The 23,854-nt window shown below is 44.5% G+C and overlaps 1 protein-coding gene across 2 annotated transcripts in view; it reads left to right on the forward strand.

Annotated features, from left to right (window-relative positions):
- Window positions 1-23,854, forward strand: part of utp20 (UTP20 small subunit processome component) — a 151,300-nt gene that overhangs the window by 121,834 nt on the left and 5,612 nt on the right. For both annotated transcript variants that reach the window (XM_068050196.1, XM_068050197.1), the window contains 12 exons: window positions 2,087-2,218; window positions 4,241-4,351; window positions 5,142-5,221; window positions 6,014-6,083; window positions 8,986-9,168; window positions 10,146-10,277; window positions 13,350-13,482; window positions 14,400-14,596; window positions 17,775-17,846; window positions 18,631-18,885; window positions 20,919-21,045; window positions 22,457-22,602. In XM_068050196.1, the coding sequence (XP_067906297.1) occupies window positions 2,087-2,218; window positions 4,241-4,351; window positions 5,142-5,221; window positions 6,014-6,083; window positions 8,986-9,168; window positions 10,146-10,277; window positions 13,350-13,482; window positions 14,400-14,596; window positions 17,775-17,846; window positions 18,631-18,885; window positions 20,919-21,045; window positions 22,457-22,602 (1,638 nt within the window). The remainder of the gene's footprint in view (window positions 1-2,086; window positions 2,219-4,240; window positions 4,352-5,141; window positions 5,222-6,013; window positions 6,084-8,985; window positions 9,169-10,145; window positions 10,278-13,349; window positions 13,483-14,399; window positions 14,597-17,774; window positions 17,847-18,630; window positions 18,886-20,918; window positions 21,046-22,456; window positions 22,603-23,854) is intronic.

Consider the following 23,854-nt stretch of genomic DNA (forward strand, 5'->3'; position numbering starts at 1 on the left):
GGGCGTTGCTGTGGGGCTGGAGTCACATGTGGGCCAGACCAGGTAAGGATGGCAGATTTCCTTCCCTAAAGGACATTGGGGAACCAGATGGATTTTTACAACAATTGACAATGGTTTCATTAGATTAGACTAAATTTTCCAGATTTTATTAATTGAATTCAACTTTCACCATCTGCCATGGTGGGATTCGAACCCATGTCCCCAGAGCATTAGCCTGGGCTCTGGATTACTAGTCTAGTGATTTTACCACTATGCCACTGCCTCCCCCTGTACCCCTTTAAAATTATACCATTTAGTTTACATTGCCTGTCCTCATTCTTCCTACCAAAATGCATCACTTTGCACTTCTCTGCATTAAATTTCATCTACCATGTGTCTGCCCATTTCACCAGCCTGTGTCTCATGCTGAAGTCAGTGACACCTCATCAAAAAATGCTTTGCTTTCTGAAATGACCTATTACTGCTCCTACTAAATTCCTGTCAGTCAGCTCAGCAGCAATGATGGGCGATGTACAGGCAGCACCTCTGCATGGCAAACTCAGCAGGGTGGTTTGAATGGCCACTGGTTGTGGTGATTTGCCCAGCTCCAGGTACCACACCCTATGGGGGAACCTCACCTCAGTTAACCTGCTTAGCCAAGTGAGAGTCACCAAGGATTGATGGGTGAACACTTGGCCAATTCCACACCTCTGAAACCCAACCTAGTGACTCACCTGACTCCCCGAAGTGTGGCCATCATTTACAAGGCACAGATCAGGAGCATGATGGAAAACTCCCCACTGCCTGGATAAGTGCAGCTCCAACAACACTCCAGAAACTCAACACCAACTAAGACAAAGCAGCCTGCTTGTTTGGCACTCCCTCCACCACTAGCACATGGTGCCTACAGTATGTACCATCTACAAGATGCACTGCAGCAGCTTAATAAGACTCCTTCAACAGCACCTCCCAAACCTGCGACTTCTATCTAGAAGGACAAGGGCAGCAGAAATGTGGGAACACCACCACCTGCAAGCTCCCCTCCAAGTCACACATCATCCTGATTTATAAATATATCACCGTTCACTAGTCAGGAAGTTGGTAACAAGGGCCACAGACTGAGGGTTCAGAGAGAGGAGGAGGAAGTTAGAGGAGATGTTTTCACACACAGGTTATTAGAACGGGGAATGTTTTACCACAAAGGGCTATTGAAGCATAGACTGGAATGCCACTTAAAAGGCATTAGTTAAATATTTTAAAAGGATATGGGAAAAGGCAGGGAAATAGGGTTAAAGTCCACAGTTCCAGTTGAGCTAGCATTGAGATGGACAGAGTGGCTGAATGGCCTCCTTCAGTGCTAATTTCTCTATGGTCCCCACCACATGTAGTGGGCATGTTGGTGTTATCACAGAGGTTGATTGAAGCTGCCCAAGGTTTCCTATCAGTGGTCACAGCTTCAGTCAGCTGATACATTTAATGTGAGCTCAGGTCAACCTTTGCTACAGTGACCTGGTTCTGTTGGTTTCGGTGTGGTCCTGTTTCTGGTTCTATTGCTGTTGCAAAATGGGTTGTTAATAGTTTTAACACTCTCTTTGCCTTTGTCTCAGGACAGCTTTGTTATTTAATCTCTCCTGCCCTCTGCCCTATCACAAGCCTTCCCTTTGTTCTCTTTTCTCTCTTCCCCCCCCCACACCCTCTTCACTTGCTTAAAACCTATTACATTTCTAACCTTTGCCAGTTCTGATGAAAGGTCACTGACCTGAAGCATTAACTCTGCTTCTCTCTCCACAGATGCTGCCAGACCTGCTGAGTATTTCCAGCACTTTCTGTTTTTATTTCAGATTTCCAGCATCTGCAGTAGTTTGCTTTTGTTATATCGTTGATAGTTTTAATGGCTGCATCCAGTCGTTCTGTTAAAAAGTTGCTAAGTACTGAATTGCACGAAATAGGCAGCGCAATTAATAAGTTATAAAGTAGCACCTTTGTAATCGATGCTAGTGGTGATTTTATACATTTAGCTCCCTTTGCCTAATTTCGATGCCTATGATGAGGGAGTATGGTGTAAGCGATGGGGGACTGCATTAATATATTTTTAATCATTCCACAGTCGATAACCATACTAGTGAGGATCATGACAGGACACACAATAACTGATAAACAGTTGCAGGTCCTGTTGGGATATGCTGAGGAAGATATTTATGACTCATCGCGTCAGGCAACAGCATTTGGACTTTTGAAGGTGAGTGAAGGTTGCAACAAAAACTTGCATTTTAATAGCACCTTTAATGTAGTTTATCATCACGAGGTTATTCACAGGAGCATTAGCAAACAAAATATGACACCGAGCCACATAAGGAGATATTAGGACAGGTGACCAATAGCTTGGTCAAAGAGGTAGGTCTTAAGGAACATCTGAAAGGAGGATAGAGAGGCGGAGAGGTTTAGGGATAGAATTCCAGAGACTAGGGCCCAGGCAACTGAAGGTATGGCTGCCAGTGGTGGAGCTATTAAAATCAGGGATGCTCGAGGCCAGAGTTAGAGAAGTGCAGATATCTCAGAGGGTTGTGGGGCTGGAGCAGATTACAGAGATAGGGAGGGTCGAGGCCATGGAGGGATTTGAAAACCGGGTGAGAATTTTAAAGTCAAGGCATTGCTTAACCAGGTGCCAATGTAGATCAGTGAGCACAGGGGGTTGTGGATGAACGGGACTTGGCGTGAGTTAGGATAGCCCTCATAATCAGCCATTTAAAAGCTACTGTGTTAGGGTATCAATTTGAAAATGACATTTAAAAAACATTATATAACTGAAAGGATACAAGATAGAACACCCATATTCACCCCTTGATAGGAAATAAATTTTGATAGTCCAGATTCATTTGGGACAAGGATTATTGTGTAAGTTTTGGGTGCAAAACTGCAGTAAAGATATAGAATGCAATGGGAATAGGTGCAGCGTGAATTCACTCAGCTATACTAGGAAGGAAGGGTTACAGGTGGGATGAGAGGCTTCAGCTGTTGGGGCTTTTCCCCCAATGATAGGGGTTTAAGCCTTCAGGATTGGGAAGGGTTATGGAAGGTGTGTATTGACCAGCTGATCACTATAGCACAAGACAGTAAAAGTGAAAAATAAAAACAATTCACACAGAGGATGGATAGAATGTGGAATCCACGCCCACTAACTGTTAATGAAGCAAAGCAAGAAATTTTCTTAAATTTGATTGTTGCTTGAAAAGGGAATGTTAAAGAGACAGAATTTGAATTATATAGCACCTTTAATGACCTATGGATAGCCCATGGAGCCTCATAAATAATGCAGCAAAGAAGTAGGCCATTCGATCCATTGTGCCTATACCAGCTCTTCGAAAGAGCTGTTCAATTAGTTCCACTCTCTTGCACTTTCCCCTGTAATTTAACCCTATAGTGTATACATCCAATTGACCTTTGACTGTTACTATTGAATCAGCTTCCACTGCCCTTTCCCTTTAACAGTGGAGGGAAGTTGGGAGGGAGACCTCACCACTCAAAAGGTGAGTTGGCATTTTAAATATAATAAGGTTGCATGCCTCACTGCTATTCAATTTTTCAGTGGCGCAGGGGTTAGCACCGCAGCCTCACAGCTCCAGGCACCCTGGTTCAATTCTGGGTACTGCCTGTGTGGAGTTTGCAAGTTCTCCCTGTGACCGCGTGGGTTTCCGCTGGGTGCTCCGGTTTCCTCCCACAGCCAAAGACTTGCAGGTGATCGGTAAATTGGCCATTGTAAATTGCCCCTAGTGTAGGGAGGTGATAGGGAATATGGGATTACTGTCAGGTTAGTATAAATGGGTGGTTTGTCAGCACAGACTCGGTGGGCCGAAGGGCCTGTTTCAGTGCTGTATCTCTAAATAAATAAATAAACTATAGACGGTTGGGTTTTCCAAACCTTTGGAAAAGCGGCAGCTACAACCATAAAGGACTGCCGGATTTGGGAGTTAATTGCGTTTTACCTGCTGGATTCAGGGTGCCTGCTTGGGCAATCCTCCCACCAGTCCAGCCCTCCCACTTCCTCCCTCCGGGATCAGCAGACTCCTGGGATTCACCCCCGCCCCAGATCCAGCAGCCCTAGCCTGGGTGCAGCTGCTGGTTGCCCTGAAACTCAGGGAAACCCTGCCTGCCCCTACCAAAGCCAGAAATGTGTCGCTTAGTGTTGGGGTTTCTGTTTCCCCTTACCCGCCCCAAAGCCATCCATTTTTTGTGATTAAAACTCCCCATTTTATCTTCACAGGCAATTCTGTCGAGAAAGCTGCTTGTTCCAGAGATGGATGATGTGATGCAGAAAGTGGCCAAGCTTGCTGTTACTGGACAGAGTGAGCCAGTTCGAGTTCAGTGTCGTCAGGTCAGTGTCAAACCTAACCTCACAAGGTTCAAAGTTCCCTGTCGTATAGTTAAAACGCACAGCATGTGTTCTAGATCCCAATTAATATTTTAGGCACTTAAGGGACAGACATGTTGTGCTTATAATTTCGAAGATACCAGTTACTTCTGTAATATGTTGGGATTCAGTATCCATGCACTCGGGAATTCCTAGATGGAAAAAGACCAAGGTCCATCTACTTTGCCTTCTACCATCTTGGTAGTCACATGATGCAACGATAATGGAGTTGTTGACTAATCACAGCGATCAATCTCTATCAATGAGTCTATAACAGACTCAGACATGAGGTGAGGAAAACCCCCAGGGGTGGAGAGCTTTGGGAACCAGAGGTCCAAAGTCATCTGATCCGCGCAAGCACATTACACTTGCCAAACATCATATCTCAAGTTATTCGTATACTGTGTTCCAAAATGTTACTTTCTGGCAGGAATCTATCTCAATTTTTCACTTGAATGTATCAATACCAACTCCTTCCACAGTCTCCCAGAGATCGGTAACTAATTATTAGGAAATTCTTTCACGGGAATGGGTTGAACTTCCATTTACACCTCGACCTTGTGTATTGGGAATCTGGAGCAGGTGTCCGGATTCTCCGTATACCCTTGAGTGAACAGAGTTCTGAGGGCAATAGCTTGTCACCACAGTCTCGAAGTTGTAATGAAAAAAATGTGTTTTATGCGGCTGTGTGGGCGTACACTCAACAACTAACCTCTTGTTGTGACTATTTCATCTGTTTCCTTCCTTGTGCTAGGTTTATCTGAAATTCATTCTGGATTATCCCCTGGGGAGTAAGTTGAAGGCTCACCTTGAGTTCATTGTGGCACAGCTTTCGTAAGTTTTGGATCAATCTGTGACTGTTCTTTGCTGATAAATTTTGTTTTTTAAAATAATGGAGTCCGTTGGAGATGTGCAGTGAGTGTGAAATCCTAGTCCTGGCAGCATCAGAGCTGTCAGCAGTGGCTCAATGGCTGGCAGTCTTGCCTCTGAGTGAAGAGGTTGTGGATTCAAGTCCCACTCCAGAGACATGAGCAAAAAATCCAATGCCGCGCCGAGGCAGCGCTGCGGGGCCGGAGGGACCATCTTTTGGTTGAGATGCTCAAATGAGGCCCCGTTTGCACCTGAGGTGGATGGAAAAGATCCCATTGCACTATTTCAAAAAATAGCAGCGAGTTTGCTTGCATAATATTTAACCTTCAACAACATCAAAACAAATTAATGTTTTAATCTTGGTGCTGTTTGTGGGATCCTGCTGTACGTGAATAGGCTGCCTCATTTCCCTACATTACAATAGTGACTCTACTTGGGAAATACATCATTGGCTGTGAAGTGCTTTGGGGCAGCTTGAGTTGTGAAACGTGCTATAGAAATGTAAGTTTCCATTGTGAAGAGGCATCAGTCAGCGATTACACACCTCACGCGGAGCAATGCTGCTGTGCGTTTCCTGGTGACTGAGAGCTGCAAAGTCTGTCTGGGCTAAGAGCAGGATGTGTGGCCACTCATGGTGAATGGCTCAGAGAAATTGAGAATAAAAATTTAAGAGAAAACACTTTGGGGGTAAAAAAAAATTAGCAAATAAAAACTGTATTAACTTCAAAACAAAACTTGATTTTCTCCTGTGTTTAGCTATGAACATGAAATAGGAAGAGCATCTGCATTGGAAATGCTGGCTTATATCTTCCAGTCCTTTCCTCAGGTATGTTCAAGAGACATTAAACAAATGCTTTGTATCTGTCTTGATGGTAGCGGACACAAAAAACATTCGGAAATAATGGGAAAGCAAGGGTCGAGTAAGAATGACCAGCTTGCAAAAATCAGTGTTAAGTAAAGAAATGGTACTGGAGAAATTAATGGCAGTAAGTGGTGATAAATCCCCTGGACCTGATGAACTGCATCGTAGGGCTTTAAAAGTGGTAGTTGCAGAGATAGTAGACACGTTGGTTTTGATCTTCCAGAATTCCTTAGATTCTAGAACAGTTCCCAAGGTTTGGAAGATAGAAAACATCACCGCACTATTCAAGAAAAGAGGAGGAGCAAAATGGGACGTTTTTGAGTTGGCGGGCTGTAATTAGGTGGGGTGACGGGGGTACCGCAAGGATCAGTACTTGCGCCTCAGCTATTTACAATCTATATTAACGACTTAGGTGAAGGGACCGAGTATAATGTATTCAAGTTTGCTGATGATGCAAAGTTAGGGAGGAAAGTAAGCGGTGAGGAGGATGCAAAGAGGTTGCAGAGGGGTGTAGACAGCTTGGGCGAGTGGGCAAGAACACGGTAGATGGAATACAATGTGGCGAATTGTGAAGTTTTTGAATGGTGAGAGATTGGAAAATGTGTGCATTCAGAGGGACCTTGAGTGTCCTTGTACATGAATCACAGAAAGTTAATATGCAGGTACAGCAAGCATGTTAGCTTTTAGTTAGAAAGGGATTGGAGTATAAGAGTAAAAAAGGCTTACTCAATTATACAGACATTGTTGAGGGCACACCTGGAGCACTGTGTGCAGTGTTGGTCTCCTTACCTAGGGAAGGACATATTTTCCCTCGAGGGAGTGCAATGAAGGTTTGTTTGACTGGTTCCTGGGGTGAGGGAATTTGCTTATGAGGAGACTAGGCCAATATTCCCTGGAGTTTAGAGGAATGAGAGATGATTTAATTGAAATATATAAAATTCTTGAGCTTGACAGGGTAGATGCTGAGAAAATGTTCCCCTGGCTGAGGACTCTAGGATCACAGTCTCAGTAAGAAAACAGCAAGATGGCTCCTGGACAGGCAAGGGAGCTCCTTGCTGTATAACTCTGTCCTTGGTCATCCGTTCCCATCCATTGCCCTTTCCTTCCCAATCTCCTCTCTTCCACTGTTTAAGTTCCCCTGCCTCTAATAGTGGGTACATTTCAACCCGAAGTATTAATTAATTGCTAGTTTATAGTGCTGTAGACCCAAAGTAACTCAATGTGACCTGATCACCTACTCTCCAAAGGACTAGGGTAATGTTCATCCTTTGCGCTTACCGCCTTATCACTGCTTGCAAGTTACTGCTTGGATATCATCTGTTGAGGAATGCGCTGTCTGCCTGGGTTGTGGAGATCTACTCGTCCTGGTGCGGCCACTATGTGAACGACACGCCCACCTGGAAGGCGCTGGCTAGGGACATGAAAGGCGGCCCGAGTGCCCATGAGGAGGTCGTCGAGGCTCAGGGCCTCAATCCAGTCTCGGTCGTCCTTCCGCCGTCACTGCCGGGAGCTGGTAAAGAAGCTCCACCATCAGCTGGATGGCGACCACGAGCACAGCGTCAGCCTGGAGGACGCTGATATTGAGGCTGTGCAGGCTGTGGGCTGGCCCGCTTGCCAGGGTCGTGACCCTGCTGGACTCCTCCCCCCCCCCCCCCGCTCCTCCACACAGCACCATCCCCTCCCCAGCTCACCCCCTCGCACCCCTGCATCCTCTCACCCACTTCCCAGCTCCCCCCTTGCACTCCCTTCCCCTGCACCCCCTCCCCCTCCATGAAATCGCGCAGCTTACTTGTTAGGGGCCCTGCTCAGGGATAGGAGCTAACAACTCCACTGCCTTGTGGGCGTCTTGGGAGAGACCAAGGCTAAGGGAGTAAACCCTAACAGAAAATCTGGAGTGGAACCCTGAAGGCAGTCCAGTGTCACCTTTGGCATGTTTCCGGCCGTTCCTGCAGCCATACTGGTGCCAAACGACATGCTCTGCACTCCTTTGGACCCCACGAGGAAGGCTGCAACAGGGGTTTTGACACTTGGGCAACTCACAACCTCCATACATCCGCCCAGGCATGCGTCATGGAGCCTGAAATTTACATGTGATTGTATTGAATTCTAGTTGTACCCGGGGTCAGCTGGATCCCACAGGGAGTAAGTACATGCCAAGTGTGCTTAAACAGACATGCCTCTATTCAATCTCCACTCCACTGGATCTGCTCTAATGTGAACACCCCCAGCTTCTCTAGTCAAAACCAAAACTATTACTGAGTTTATTGTGGAGAAATCGCTGTCACGCACCGTGTTAATGAGATACCGCCTCTGTGTCTTTACCTCCCAGCCTGTCTCTGCTGCAGCTGCTGACTGGCATTGGTGGCTTTCTCTGAACAAAAGGAGGAGGTCTGTAATAGGGAGGAGGGCAGGAGTAGGCAGAGGAAAACTTGAGGTCATAAATATGAGATAGTCACATATAAATCCAATAAAGAATTAAGCAGAAACTTCTTTACCCAGAGAGTGGTGAGAATGTGGAACTCACTACCACAGGGAGTAGTTGAGGCGAATAGCATAGATGTATTTCAGGGAAAGCTGGAGAAACATGCAGGAGAAAGGAATAGAAGGATCTACTAATAGGATGAGATGAAGAGGGATGGGAGGAGGCTCATGTGGAGCATAAACACCAGCATGGAGCAGTTGGGCCGAATGGCCTGTTTCTGTGTTATTCATACTCTGTAAGCCTCTTAAATCTCCCCTTGACGTTCTCTGCTCTGGGGGGAACGATCACAGCTTCTCCATTCAAAACTGAAATTGTTGCTGTCTCAGCCTAACACTGCAGTTATTAAGTGTGTAACATATTTCTGAATTTCTTTGACATTGGCAGGATCTGCTTCACCAGTACTGTGCTCTTTTCTTTGTTCCTGTGGCTCTGATGATTGTGAATGATGATTCTCCAACGTGTAAGAAGATGGCAGCTCTCACAGCCCGGTCGCTGTTGAGCAAAGTTGATGAGAGCCACAAGGATTTGATGTTTTCATTGGTCTTGACGTGGTTTGAAAGTGAAAAGGTGAGACCCTGCACCTGAACCTGTTTGAAAAGCTTTAGTTATGTTTTGAGCATGCCTCTCCAGACGGGCATTGACATTTTAATGGGGGACCAGAAAGAACAAACCTGCATTTCTGTGGCTACTGTCACAGCATCAGGATATCACAAAGCACATTACAGCCAATGATATACTTCTTGAAGTGTCGGCTCTGTTATGTAAAAAATGTGGCAGCCAATTTACACACAGCAAGATCCCACAAACAGTAATATAATAATGACCAGATAAGGATTTGAAAAGGAAGGAAATTGAATTAAACGCCTCAAATTGGGAAGAGAGCTTTTCTCCTGCAATTTCTATAGTTCTGTGTACTTGATAAAATAACTAGCATTTATATCACTCCTTTAATGTCGAAAGACATCCCAAAGTTGCTTCACAGAAACTTGATCAGACAAAAATGGATGCCGAGCCAAAGGTGATGATATTAGGACAGGTGACCAAAAGCTTGATCAAAGAGGGAGGTTTTAATGACTGTCTTAAAGGAGGAGACAAAGACGGAGAGGTTTAAGGAGGGAATTCCAGAGCTCAGGCAGCTGAAGGCACAGCCACCAGTGTAGGGACCGAAAGGAATGAGAGATGCGCATGGGGCTAGAATTGGAGGTTCTCAGGGATCTGAGGGTTGTAGGGCTGGAGGAGGTTACAGAGAGGGGCAGGGGTGAGGCCATAGAGGGATTTGAACATGAAGAGAATTTAAAGCAACAATGTTTAATCTTGGAACCACTCAGCAGGTCTGACAGCATCTGTGAAAAGAGAAGCAGAGTTAACGTTTCGGGTCACTGACCCGAAACGTTAACTCTGCTTCTCTTTTCACAGATGCTGCCAGACCTGCTGAGTGGTTCCAGCATTTCTTGTTTTTATTTCAGATTTCCAGCATCCGCAGTATTTTGCTTTTATTTTAATGTTTAATCTTAAATGCATTCACAATTGCGCACCTGTTGCAGATCTCTCACCGTCGATTGGCTGCCCACGCTTGTGGCCTTTTTGTTGAAACTGAAGGAATCGCCTTTGAGAAACGTTTTGCGACTGTTCTTCCAATCCTTGAAGCAGAAATTAATCCCGAAAGATTCCAACATGTGAGTCCTACACGTGCACTTTTTGACTCATTGTTGCACCTTGGGATTTCTTTAGGGTTATGTTTCACGAATTAGTGCTGCTGGTACTGAGCAATAGGAGGCCACATTCGTAATTTGGTTATAAAGGCCAGTGTGTGCATCTATTAAAAGTAATAGATGTTAACGTGGTATCCACATTGCCCTTATGCCCTTTTATCACTCACAGCTCTGTGGTGGGGATGCTTAGCTGCCCCTCTCATGTCTTTCTCTTTGCCTGACCTGACTACATCTTAACCATTGTTAAGACCAAGGCGGAAGTAATGCACTGTTAATTCAGTCCCACTACTCCACAGGTCATAGCACATTAGTAAAGTTTCCCACCTACTGGAAAAATAGCCAAATTAAACACTTTATTTGTCCCCAGAATAAAACACGCCAAACCAGGTTTAATTAAACAACAAAATTGCTATTTATTAATAAACCAAGTTTTAAACAATAATGAGGTGAATCTATATGCATGAAAAGATTTCATAATTCCCTGATCTTCCTAACCCTTATCACACACATACATTCAGTTAACAAGAGTTAACCAGGGAAAATGGTTATTGATTTTATGACAGTTTCTGAGGGTTCATAAAATAACTGGGTTGTAACTTCTGATAGTATTTTCCTGGCTCAGTGAGGTGTCCCAGAGTCAAATAGTCAGATGCCATTCGATGTCTCTCCAGGTGAAATTAATGAACAGTCTCTGATGGTTAGGTGTTCAAGGTAGTTCATCTGCAGCAGACGTCACATAGATCTTTCAGCAATAGGTTGTAACAACAGGTCTATTTAAATTTTAAAATAGCAGTCTAACAGTAGAAACTTTCTTGAGAGTTCAGGAACTTCCAAAAACACAGAAGTCAACAGGACTTACTCTTAGCAAAGGAGCCTTCTCCACAGAGCACGGCAATTATAGCACTCACTCTTTAGACACTAAATTCTTGAAATGGCGGCAACGGCAACTTGCCACACCTGAAACATAGGCTTACTTTCTCCAAAGCAGCATTTCTCCACAGAGTGTAGCAATTCTTCTTTTCTGTGGGTCTCCTCCTCTTTGGTGCAGGAATTATTTTTCAAGAGAGTGAGTTTTCTGGGCTGGATTCCTAGCCAGTTTCCAGCAGTAACTCTTCCAGCTGCTCACAGCCCCCTGGTTTCTTCTTTCACTGTATGTTTCACTGCAGAACTGAAAGCTTCCAGCAGTCCAAATCACAAGACTGCCATAAATCTTTTTGTTGCTTGGATACTAGTTTACAGCCTGCACTCTTCAAGCACTAAATATCAACACCAAAGGCTCACCGAAAACACCCTTCTCCCAGTTTTTAAAGGCACACAGACCTCATAGTTTTTAAAAAAACAAAACTCTTATGACACCATGAAGCAGGAAAGTTATGCTAAACCTTTATAAAATACTGGTTAGGCCTCAGCTGGAGTATTGTGTCCAATTCTGGGCACCATGCTTTGGGAAGGATGTCCCAGGCTTGGAGACGGTGCAGAGGAGATTTACTGGAATGGTATCAGGGATTTCAGTTAGGTGGAGAGACTGGAGAAACTGGAGTTGTTCTCCTTAGAGCAGAGAAGGTTAAGATGAGATTTGGTAAAAACGTTTGATATTTTGCGGTGTTTTGCTTGAGGAAATGGGGTGAAACTCTTTCTACTGATAGGAGGGTGGGTAAGCAGAGGACGCCGATTTAAGATAATTGGCAAAAGAACTGCAGGGGGGGAGGTGGGGGTGAGGAGGGGGCCGGAAGAGAATTTTTTAAATAGTGCTTTGTGATCTGGAATGCACTACCTGAAAGGGTGGTGGAAACAGATTCAGCAGTAACTTTCAAAGGGAAGTGGATTAAAAACTTGAAGGGGAAAAGTTCGCAAGCCTTTGCGGAAAGAGGAGGTGAATGGGACTAATTGGATAGCTCTTTCGAAGAGCCGGCACAGGCACGATGGGCTGAATAACCGCCTCATGTGCTATACGATTCTACAATTAGAAAGTTTGCATCTCTCACCTTGGTCACACAAAAGGCAACAGTGTTCTGAATCCATTATTGATGTAAGGTAGCGTGTTCTATTCCAGAAAGCGAGTTGGTGAAAGATGATATTGGAACCAATCTTTACCGAGTCTTGTAAGATTTAGAACCTTACTTATAATTTGTTCTTGAACCAGTCAAGAATTCGGACAAGGAGACACCTGATGTTGTGATATCAGGATGATTTAGTAAGGCTGAAAGCAATACTTAACAAATCCAAGGCAGTCGATATCCTAGTCCAGATGGCCTTTACTCTCCACTGGCTTTAGTGGCACAGATGGCTCATGACTCCTCTTCTCTTGACTGCTCCTTTGTCGTCTTCAGATCTGTGCACTGAACCTCTCCAGGTCTGTCCTTTTATTCTTTGCAGCTGGTGGCTCCTCCTGTGCACTGATTGGTTGGTTCATACTCATTGCTGTTTTTGTAATTGCTCTTTCCGTTTCGTTTGTCAGTACTTCCGTTTGTACATTGATCATGATCACGTGTAAAACAATGTGTACGAACAGTCCATTATAACCTTGAGGTCCATTATGTCATATGTTTCCGGTGAGACTCCTTTTGCATTTCTGTTACATTTTGCTGATAACTTGTTACATTTTTCTGTTCTTTTCTTTCCCTTTATTTGTTCGTTATTAGTTCACATCACAAAGTAATTCCAATTGACTGCAACTGTACAGGCAGCATTTTTCCAGTAAGATACACAGCTACAATTAACTCTTCATTTACCAAATATTATACAAAACGTACATATATACTATATATATAGAGATATAAAGTACATAAAATTCATAACACAAAAAAGCCAGTAAAAATGACAGAATTTCTTACAATCTTGCATTTATTAACAAAGTGAAACATTACAAGCATACACCTCCGAGCTCAGCCACAGCACAGTTTGAATACGTGTCTCTTTATTATGTGCTCAAGTGAAACTCCAGTTAATGTCCTCCACCTGCATATGATTAAACACAATTGATATACAATTAACAGAATACCAAGACCACCTTGTCTGTTTCTACTCATTGTTCAGATTCATGAGGAAATGGAAGAGAAGGCCACGGACCGTTTGCTGTTCAGCCTCTTGACTCTGACTGTGAAGCTGGGAAAGGATTGCACCTTCATCCAGCTGCTCAAACCAGACACCGTTCTCACTGCCATCTGGGGTAGGTTCAGTTGTGCATTGGACATCGGTCACAGGCAGACACAGGGAGGGGGTGTGAAGCTTGGCACAGGACAGCGATGTTTAGCTGCTCAGAGGTGAATTGTGTCTCACTGGCTCTGTCCCTTTAGGACCACGGCTGGGATGCAATGCAGAACCATGTTTGACAGAGTCTGTGTGTTTGTTTTAATAAATTAATTATTTATAATGTCTGGAGGTGATCGTTTGTTTCTTATACTTTCGAAAGTACATAAGATATAGTAGCAGGCTAAATGGCCTCTCAACCATTCAGTATAGTGCTGATCCTCCACTTCACTTTCTTGCCCTAACCCCATATCCTTTGATTCCCTTTAGTGCCTGAGAGTCTTACCTGTTTTGATCTTGAATATACTCAACGAGTGAGCATCTACAGCTCTCCCGAGTAGAGAGTTTCAAAAATTCACAGCCTTCTGAGTGAAGAAATTTCTCCTCATCTCGACCCTAAATGGCCGGCCTTTGTCCTGAGACTGATGACCCCCTAGTCCTAGACACTCCAGCCGGGAAAACAGCCTCTCAGTATCTACCCTGTCGAGCCCTCTAAGAATTTCATATGTTTCAGTGAGATCAGCTATCATTCATCGAACTCCAGAGTAGAGGCCCATTCTACTCAAGCTCCCCTCATAGGACAGCCCTCTCGTTGCAGACGGGCACAGTCCAGCTTCTGCTCTCAGCAGGAATGCTCACTCACCCTGCATATTAGAAATTGGACCAGGTCTTCCAGGAGTTGTTCACTCGCTCAAACTTCAGTTTGTGCGTATAAAATTTCCTTTGGCCGCAGAGAAAATGTGCTCCTTGGGGAAAGTGTCTGAAGGGTCGTACATTGGAATGGTAAAGCTGTTTTACTGGGCCCTGCTGAAACCGAATCTGTTAATTCGTCCACAGGTCACATCCAGGCTCACCTGTGGCACCCTCACTCTTGGGTTTGGCTCACCTCAGCCCAGCTCTTCGGGATGCTGTTCGCCTCTCACAACCCCGAACAACTGGTGGCCAAGTGGAACACCGGCAAGTTGCCGATCGCGGCAAAGAGCTCACCGGAGACGCCAGCGACGCGGTTTATGTTGGAAGAGCTAGACGTAAAGGTAGCCTCCTCTCTGAAGGAGATCTCTTGATTCGTGACAGCTCGACTGCTCTTCAGAAATGGAGGGCAGTGCAGTCGGACGCTATCCTCTCGTCGCTTGTTATCTGTAAAGCTGTCTGGAAAGACTGAACAGGCTGGGGTTCTGCTCCAGAAAAGAGAAGGCTGAGATGTTTTGAAAAAGATGCAAGGGCTTGCTAGGATAGGCAAGGAGAATTTGTTTCCAATTGTGGGAGGGGTCAGAACTAGGAACCATAAATATTAAGATAAATCCAATAGGGAATTCAGAAGAAACTTCTTTACCCAGAGAGTGGTGAGAATGTGGAAGTCACTACCACAGGGAGTGATTGTGGTGAATGGTATAGATGCATTTGAGAGGAAGTTGGATAAACACATGAGGGAGAAAGGAATAGAAGGATATGTTGATGGGCTTAGACAAAGTAGGATGGGAGGAGGTTCGTGTGGAGCATTATCGGGCCGAGTGGCCTGTATTGGTGCTGTAGAGTCGCTGTGAAGCCACACTTTCTAGCAGTGGTTCAAAGACCCGCAATTAGGAGCAGGAAAGCTGGCTAATGTTACCCTCACCTATAGCTCAGGAACCTGAACACCCAGCCCAGATAACTCTATACAAAAGCAGGGTTGACTGGGCACCTTCTGTCCTTATAGTTTCAATACCACACCAGTCAGTGTGTTAAGTTGCTAAACTGTTTAGGGATCCACAGGTCAAAGATTCAGAGCTTCGCAGACATTTATAAAAGCATCTTATCGTATCCTCAATGAGTTAAGCACTTTACAGCCAAAAAAAGTACTTTCTGAAGGGTAGTTACTGTTGTCGTGTAGGAAATGCAGGAACCAAATTGTGCACAGCAAGCTCCCACAAGCAGCAATGAGATAAATGACCAGATCATCTGTATTTGGTGCTGTTGATTGAGGGAGGAATGTTAGCCAGGACGTTAGGAGAACACTCTGTGCTTCAGGTAATGGGATCATTTACATCTGTCTGAAGTAGGCATACAAATCTTTTTTAAAAAACACATTCTCAAGAAGTGGGCATCACTGGTTCGGGCAACAGTTACCACCCATCTCTGACAACTGAGTGGCTTGCTTGGCCAGTTAAGGATCAACCGTATTTTAAAACCTCAACCTACAGACTGCCGCTCCCCCGGTCCCGCCGGTGCGCTGCTCCCCCGGTCCCGCCCCTCCGCCGGTGCGCCGCTCCCTCCGTCCTGCACTGGGAGCATCTGCCTGTTTATGGACTCAGGTCTCTGGAGTGAACGTACAATCTTCTGACTGGGGCGCGTGTGCTACCCACTAAACCAATACTTGAAATACACAGCTACAACTATTACTGTTTGAGTGAAATTAAGTTTAGTTGATGCGCTGTTCTGATTATGATGTATGCGAGAGTGGCATCGTGGGTGGTTACTGTGTTTACTGGATCTCCCTTTTGCTGCTGTTGCTAAGTAACTTGCTTAACAACGGGTTGCATTGCCAAGGGAGCAACCAGCCATCACCGAGGCTGGAAGTGGTTGTGATTGTTTGTCAAGGAAGGTTGTCCTTGGTAACGGCTGCAGTTTCTATAACTGGGCTTTTAAGGTTCCGTTAACCCATGACCAGTGTGTCTCTGCCCGATGGAGGTGAATGTTAGCGAGGCTTGAGTCTTGGAGTCGGACAGCATAGAAACAGGCCCTTCGGTCCACCGCGTCCCTGCTGACCATAATGCCTATCTATACTAATCCCACCTGCCTGCATTAATTCCATATCCCTCTATGCCTTGCTCATTCAAGTACCTGTCCAGATGCCTCTTAAATGTCGCTACTGTTCCTGCCTCCACCACCACCTCGGGCAGCTCATTCCGGATACCCACTATTCTTTGTGTGAAAAATTTACCCCTTTGATCCCTATTAAACCTCCTCCCTCTCACCTTAAATCCATGCCCTCTAGTTTTAGTCATCCCTACCATGGGAAACAGACTCTGGCTATCTACCCTATCAATGCCTCTCATAATTTTATATACCTCTATCATGTCCCCTCTCAGCCTCCATCGTTCCGGGGAAAACAGACCCAGCCTATCCAATCTCTCTTGATAACTCAAGCCCTCCAAACCAGGCAACATCCTTGTGAATCTTTTCTGCACCCTCTCTAGCTTAATCACATCTTTCCTGTAGTGCGGCGACCAGAACTGCACACAGTACTCCAAATGCAGCCTAACCAGCGTTATGTACAACTGTAACATGACGCCCCAACTCTTGTACTCAATGCCTCGGCCGATGAAGACAAGCATGCCATATGCCGCCTTCACCACCCTGTCTACCTGTGTTGCCACTTTCAGGGAACTATGTACTTGCACCCCAAGGTGTCTCTGCTCAACAACACTCCCCAGGGCCCTGCCATTCACTGTATATGTCCTGCCCAGGTTTAACTTCCCAAAATGCATCACTTCACACTTGTCTACATTAAATTCCATTTGCCAATCCCTTGCCCACTTTTCCAGTTTATCTATATCCTGTTGTAACCTTAGACAACCTTCTTCACTGTCCACTATACCACCAATTTTGGTGTCATCTGCAAACTTACTAATCATGCCCCTTACATTCACATCCAAGTCATTAATATATATGACAAACAACGGCCCAGCACCGATCCCTGCAGCACACCACCGATCACCGGCCTCCAATCTGAAAAACAACCCTCCATTACCACCCTCTGCCTCCTATCAGCAAGCCAATTTTGTATCCAACTTTCAGACTGGTGCAGGAATACTCTGAACGAGTGCTGACAGGCAGTGGAGTCACTGATAATTGCCCATTCAGCAACACATTAAAGGAAACTTTCTTCAGATCTAGGCCAGTTGCAATCTAACAGATTGCATTTATATAAAGCATATATTGCTTCCTCAAGATGTTTTACAGCCAATGAAGTACTTTCTGAAGTGTAGTCACTGTTGTAATGCAGGCAATTTGTGCACAGCAAGCTCCCACAAACAGCAATGACCAGATAGCTGTAGCAAAGAACCGGTGCAGGTGCGATGAGCTGAATAGCCTTGTTCTTTGCTATATCATTCTATGATTGTAGACTGACTGGATTACTCTTGTGCATTTTGATTTCTGTGAGGCTCAGACTTGAGCTTAAATTCTAAATTTCTCATGTGCTGTTAAAAATGTTAATGATTTGTGTTTCAGATGAAAGACTTGGCTTTGGCCTTTTGTCATCAGCTGCAGTCTAAGTTCCTGGATCAGGCGTTGGGTGAACAGGTATGAAGAGGCACACCATTACTTTTCTATCACCAGGGATTGGAAGGGCAGGGACTGGGTGTGATTACAATTAAAATCAGTCATTGTGGTAAGAGTCGCCAAAGGAGAGCGACAGATTGCTCTGTTTATTTTTTTCTCAAAATCATCTTTAAATATTTAATCCTCTAGCACCAAATTTCCTTTTGCTTTGTTGCTCACCTTTTAACATTTCCCGTTATTCAGAAATATTCTTCATCAGTTTGAGAACTCAATGAGGACGTAGTATTTAAGTAAGGAAAAAAACCTGCATTTAGCTAGTATGTTATCCTCAGAACATCCTAAAGCACTTTACAGCCAATTAAGTACTTTATTGAAGTGTAATCGCTGTTGTAATATAGGAAAGGCAGCAACTCATTTGTGCACAGCAAGCTCCCACAAACAGCAATATGGTAATGACCAAATAATCTGGTTTAATGGTGTTGGTTGAGGGACAAATGTTGACCAGGGCACTGGGGAGAACCGGAGAACTCTTCAGCTCTTCGAATAGCAACAGGGGATCTTTTATGCTCACCCAGCAGGGGAGACGAGGCCTTGGTTAACTTCCTATTTGAAAGATGACCGTTCCAGCATTGCAACGTACGCTCAGTACAAAGTGTTCCAATTGCATAACATCTAGAAACTCTAAGTAGGTTAAAATGTTGTCGATGTGTGCAGTGGTTTAGTCTAGCATGATTATCTAGCTCACAAATCATGTTAAAGATTCCAACACAATCTTGTGAAATTCAATGTTCTCTTTGGCAAACAGGTGGTAAAGAATTTGCTGTTCGTGGCCAAAGTCATCCACCTCTTGGAGCCTGTTGACCATGGAGATGTAAACAAGGAAGAGGAGACGGTGGAAAGTGATGAAGAAATTGGAGCCGAGGAGACTGGGGAAGAGATGCCCAGAAAAGGAGCTTCCGATTGCACCAAAGAGAAGAAAGCAACTCTGATGTGGTTGATCAGTAAACTCTGCACACTTGCCAAGAGAGAAGCGGCCTACACCCCAAAAATTCCTTTGAAGGTTGTGTTTGTTTCATGAACTCCAACTTGCATTTCTGTAGCACCCCAAGTAATAGAATGTCTCATGGACTGAACGGTGGAAGAAGAACTGGGAGAGTTGACTGAAAACGGTCAAAAATTTAAAATGATGAGACTTAAGAACTCGGAGGGAAAATGGGATTAGAATAGATAGGTGCTTGATGGCCGGCACAGACACGATGGGCTGAAGGGCCTGTTTCTGTGCTGTATAACTCTATGACTCTGTAATGGGGTGTGGGGGAGAAGAGAGATAGGTACATAGGAACAGGAGGAGACCATTCAAATCCTCGAGCCTGTTCCGTCATTCAACAAGATCATGGCTGACCTTGTATCCCATTTACTCACCTTGGTTCCATATCCCTTAATACCCTCAAATAAAAGCAAAATACTGCGGATGCTGGAAATCTGGAATAAAGACAAGAAATGCTGGAACCACTCAGCAGGTCTGGCGGCATCTGTGGAGAGAGAAGCAGAGTTAACGTTTCGGGTCAGTGACCCTTCTTCGGAACTGACAAATATTAGAAATGTCACAGGTTATAAGCAAGTGAGCCGGGGGTGGGGCAAGAGATAACAAAGGAGAAGGTATGGAGCAAAGGCAAACAGTATGTTAATGGTGTGTTGAAAGACAAAGCATTAGTGCAGATAAGGTGTTAACGGACTGAATATTGAACAGCAGCAAGTGCAAATGAAAGAGCATGACAGCCCCCCATTTTACTTTCATTTTCAGTTATTTTTTCTTTTTTACATTTTTTGCAATCTTTTTTTTTTTGCATTTATTTCATTTCGTCTGAGTTTGTTCAGTTTGCTTACCCACTGTTTTTTTTTCATGTTTGCACTTGCTGCTGTTCAATCTACAGTCTGTTAACACCTTATCTGTATGAATGCTTTGTCTTTCAACACACCATTAACATATTGTTTGCCTTTGCTCCATGACCTTTTGGTCAGCTATGTGGCCTTGTCCAATCTACACCTTCTCCTTTGTTATCTCTTGCCCCACCCCCACCTCACTTGCTTATAACCTGTGACATTTCTAATATTTGTCAGTTCCGAAGAAGGGTCACTGACCCGAAACGTTAACTCTGCTTCTCTTTCCACAGATGCTGCCAGACCTGCTGAGTGGTTCCGGCATTTCTTGTTTTTATCCCTTTATACCCTCGTCTAGCAAAAAATCTGTCAATCTCAGATTTAAAATTATTGATTGAGCCCCAGTATCTACTGCTTTTTGCAGGAGAGAGTTCCACATTTCCATTGCCCTTCGCATGAAGAAGTGTTTCCTAACTTCTCTTCTGAATAGCCTAGACTCCCTTACCAACGGAAAAAGTTTCTATCTACCCTATCAATTCCTTTCAAAATCTGAAAAGAATCTCAATCTTAGGGCGGCACAATGGCGCAGTAGTTAGCACCGCAGTCTCACAGCTCCAGCGACCCTAGTTCGGTTCTGGGTATTGGCTGTGAGGAGTTTGCAAGTTCTCCCTGTGACCGCGTGGGTTTCCGCCAGGTGCTCCGGTTTCCTCCCACAGCCAAAGACTTACAGGTTGATAGGTAAATTGGCCATTGTAAATTGCCCCCAGTGTTCGTAGGTGGTAGGAGAAGGTGGGGATGTGGTAGAGAATATGGGATTAATGTAGGATTAGTATAAATGGGTGGTTGTTGGTCGGCACAGACTCGGTGGGCCGAAGGGCCTGTTTCAGTGCTGTATCTCTCTATGACGTTAATCAAGTCACCCCTTATCCCTCAGAGGCTGAATCGCCTTGCCTTCCTCCTGTTTTGTACCTGAGCAAAGTCAAACTCGGACCAGTCGGATTGACATATTCCCAAAGAAGTTCGCACAATCTGTTGATACGAGGGGTGAATCTGCGATTCCCAAAGGGAATGCCACTTGCAAGGACCCTGGACTCTCAGGCACGCGGTCCTTGAACTTCCAAGATGGATTCCTTTTTAAACTCAATTCCCCGTAGGGAGCCTGGGTATTTTAAAGAGATTAATTATGTTTCTTTTCATTGTTTTTCTCTCCAGAGGACCTGTGTCTTTAAGTTTCTTGGAGCGATTGCAGTAAACCTTGGAACAGAAGGAGTGAAATCTTATCTCCCAACAGTTATTGCACCTCTTTACAGAGAATTAAACAGTACTTATGCAGAACAAGGTAACTTAGCTGCTCCCTGGTTTTTGTTTATCAAGACATTGAATCTGACAATTGTTTCAGTAAAGGCTCCTCAACTGGCTCTGTTGGTAAAGAGAGTATGTAACTGTGCCTCATTGAATCATACAGCACAAGAGGAGGCCATTCAGCCCATCGTGCCTGTGCCAACTCTCTGAAAGAGCTATCAATTTAGTCCCACTCCCCCTGCTCTTTACTCAAAGCCCTGAAAATGTTTTCCTTTTCAAGTACTTAAACAGCTAAACATCCTGGATTTCTGCTGGGTTAAATGTTCACGCTTGGGATGTTCATGTTCTTCCAAGTGCCTTGGGCAAGTAGAGAAAACGTTGATTAAATTTCCTGCTTTTCCCAAGCTTAATGAAGAACTCAAAACATCTAATGACTTTTGAAGGGGTGCATAGGGAATGATCTGGAAGTATCTTTACCAGACAGACAGCAGCAGTTCAACAAGAAGGCTCACCGCCAACTCTTCAAGGCAGCTAGAGATGTGCAATAAATGCTGGCCTTACCAGCAACACCCACATCCTGTAAATGAATAAAAATAAATAAATCTCCGTATCTCTGGGGGAAAAAAAAAATAGGGTGAACTGGTGACAGACTGTGTATTAATGTTACTGTGTGAGCTTGCTGCATGTCTCTATATTTTATAGACTTGGCATTAGAGGCAAAGTCTGCAGTTCTAAATCACAAGTCAGGATGAGGGTGAACATTCAACACCAAAACAGAAAATTACCAGCATCAGTACAAGGAGAGTTTTCCTCTTTTTTGTAACTTTTTCTGTGCTTATCAAGCTGAAGACATTTTACTGAAACTTTAAGAAACTGAAAAAGAAGCCTGCAACATATCAGATCCACGTGGCCAGTGCACATCAGGGAATACAGGAAACACGAATTTCAATTAGTTTATAGAATTTAGAGCACAGAAACAGGCCATTCAGCCCAGAAGGTCCACGCCAGTGTTTATAATGCACACTAACCTGCTCCCACCCCTCTTCCTCTCCGAGCAACATATCCTTCTATTTCTTTCTTCCTCATGTGCTTAACTAGCTGCCCCTTAAATGCATCTGCTGTTCGCCTCAACCACACTCTGTGGTAACGAGTTCCACATTCTGATTTCTAAATATTAAAGAATTTCTGTCATTGATTGTCTGATTCTCTGAGCCAACCCAAAGCTAAGCAATGACTTCTGGAGGCTATTTGCTTCGTAAAGGTGGGGATAACCTGCGTTGTTTTTGTTGACATTCTTCTGCACTGGTAGGTTTCGAATACAATGCCTTTTACGTGACTCAGTCTTAATATTTGTTGAGGTTCGTCACTGCTTCATGCAACATCCAGTGTTTACAGTTTGGTCTTTGAAACAGCCTAGTCTGACCGTGGGTTATACTTTTCCTTTTCAGACCCGACACTGAGGAATCTATCCCAGGAGATCATTGAGTTGCTGAAGAAACTGGTCGGGCTGGAAATGTTCTCCATGGGTTTTGCAGCTGTGCAAAAGGAGGCCAGCCAGAAAAGAGCTTCAAGGAAAAGACAAAAAGCCTTGCAGGTGGGGACTTGTTTGGGGCGGTGGGGGAGGGAGTGAAATGGCTGCTTCAGCAGGGGTAACACTTCTTCACTTCTCTCCTTTCAGTCACTCCTTAAAACCTACCGAGCTATTGGTTAAAGCTTCCTGTCAAATCCCTCCCTATCTTGGGAACTTCCTCCAGCCTCAGAGCTCTTGAAGGTCTCTGTGTTCCTTCAATTCTGGTCACTTACATGGTAATTACAGCATAGAAACAGCCATTCAGCCCAATTAGTCTGTGCCAGTGTTTATGCTCCACACGTGTCTCCTTCTATCCTTCATCTCACCGCATCAACATAATCTTTTATTCCTTTCTCCCTCTTGCGTTTCATAGAATGGTTACAGCACAGAAGGAGGCCATTCAGCCCATCGTGTCCGTACCATTTCTCTACGAAAACAATTCACCTAGTCCCACTCCTCTGCCTTTTCCCCGTAGCCCTGCAATTTTTTTCTATTCAGATAATTATCCAAATCTCTTTTGAAAGCCACAATTGAACCTGCCTCCACCACACTCTCAGGCAGCGCATTCCAGATCTTAACCACTCGCTGCATAAAAAAGGTTTTCCTCATGTCGCTGTTACTTTTTTTGCCAATCACAAATCAGTGTCCTCTGGTTCTATATCTTTTGATCAATGGGAACAGTTTGTTCCCAGATACACTGTCCAGACCCCTCATAATTTTGAACACTTCTATCAAAACTACTTTTAATCTTCTCTTCTCCAGGCAGAACAGCCCCAGCTTCTCTAACCTATCCATGTAACTCAAGTTCCTCATCCCTGGAACCATTCTCATGAATCTTTCCCTCTCTAATGCCTTCACATCCTTCCTGGAGTGCGGTGCCCAGAATTGGACACACTGCTCCAGCTGAGGAGTTTTATACAGGTTTATCATAACTCCCTTGTTTTTGTATTCTATGCCTCTATTTAAACACGATGAGGTCCTGCTCTCATCTGCTAATGCTACTGACTATCCTAGGATCATTCTGGAACACAACAATAACCCCTGGCTTCTTTTCTCTACTACAAGCCATCTTCCTAAACCCCTCTCCCCTGTCCCTTTCACCCTCACCTCCAACAATAAGTGTGAGGAGCTCCTGGACTTCTTTGTCACCAAGATCAAGACTATTTGATCAGCTGACTCTGCCATGTTCTCACCCCACTTCCACTAGCCCACTGGGCCAAACCTCCTCTAATTCTCTCCCTGCCCTAGCCCTGAACTCGCATCTTTCTCTAGTTTC

This window comes from Heterodontus francisci, chromosome 18 (genome assembly GCF_036365525.1).
Source record: "Heterodontus francisci isolate sHetFra1 chromosome 18, sHetFra1.hap1, whole genome shotgun sequence".
Taxonomy (NCBI): Eukaryota; Metazoa; Chordata; class Chondrichthyes; order Heterodontiformes; family Heterodontidae; genus Heterodontus; species Heterodontus francisci.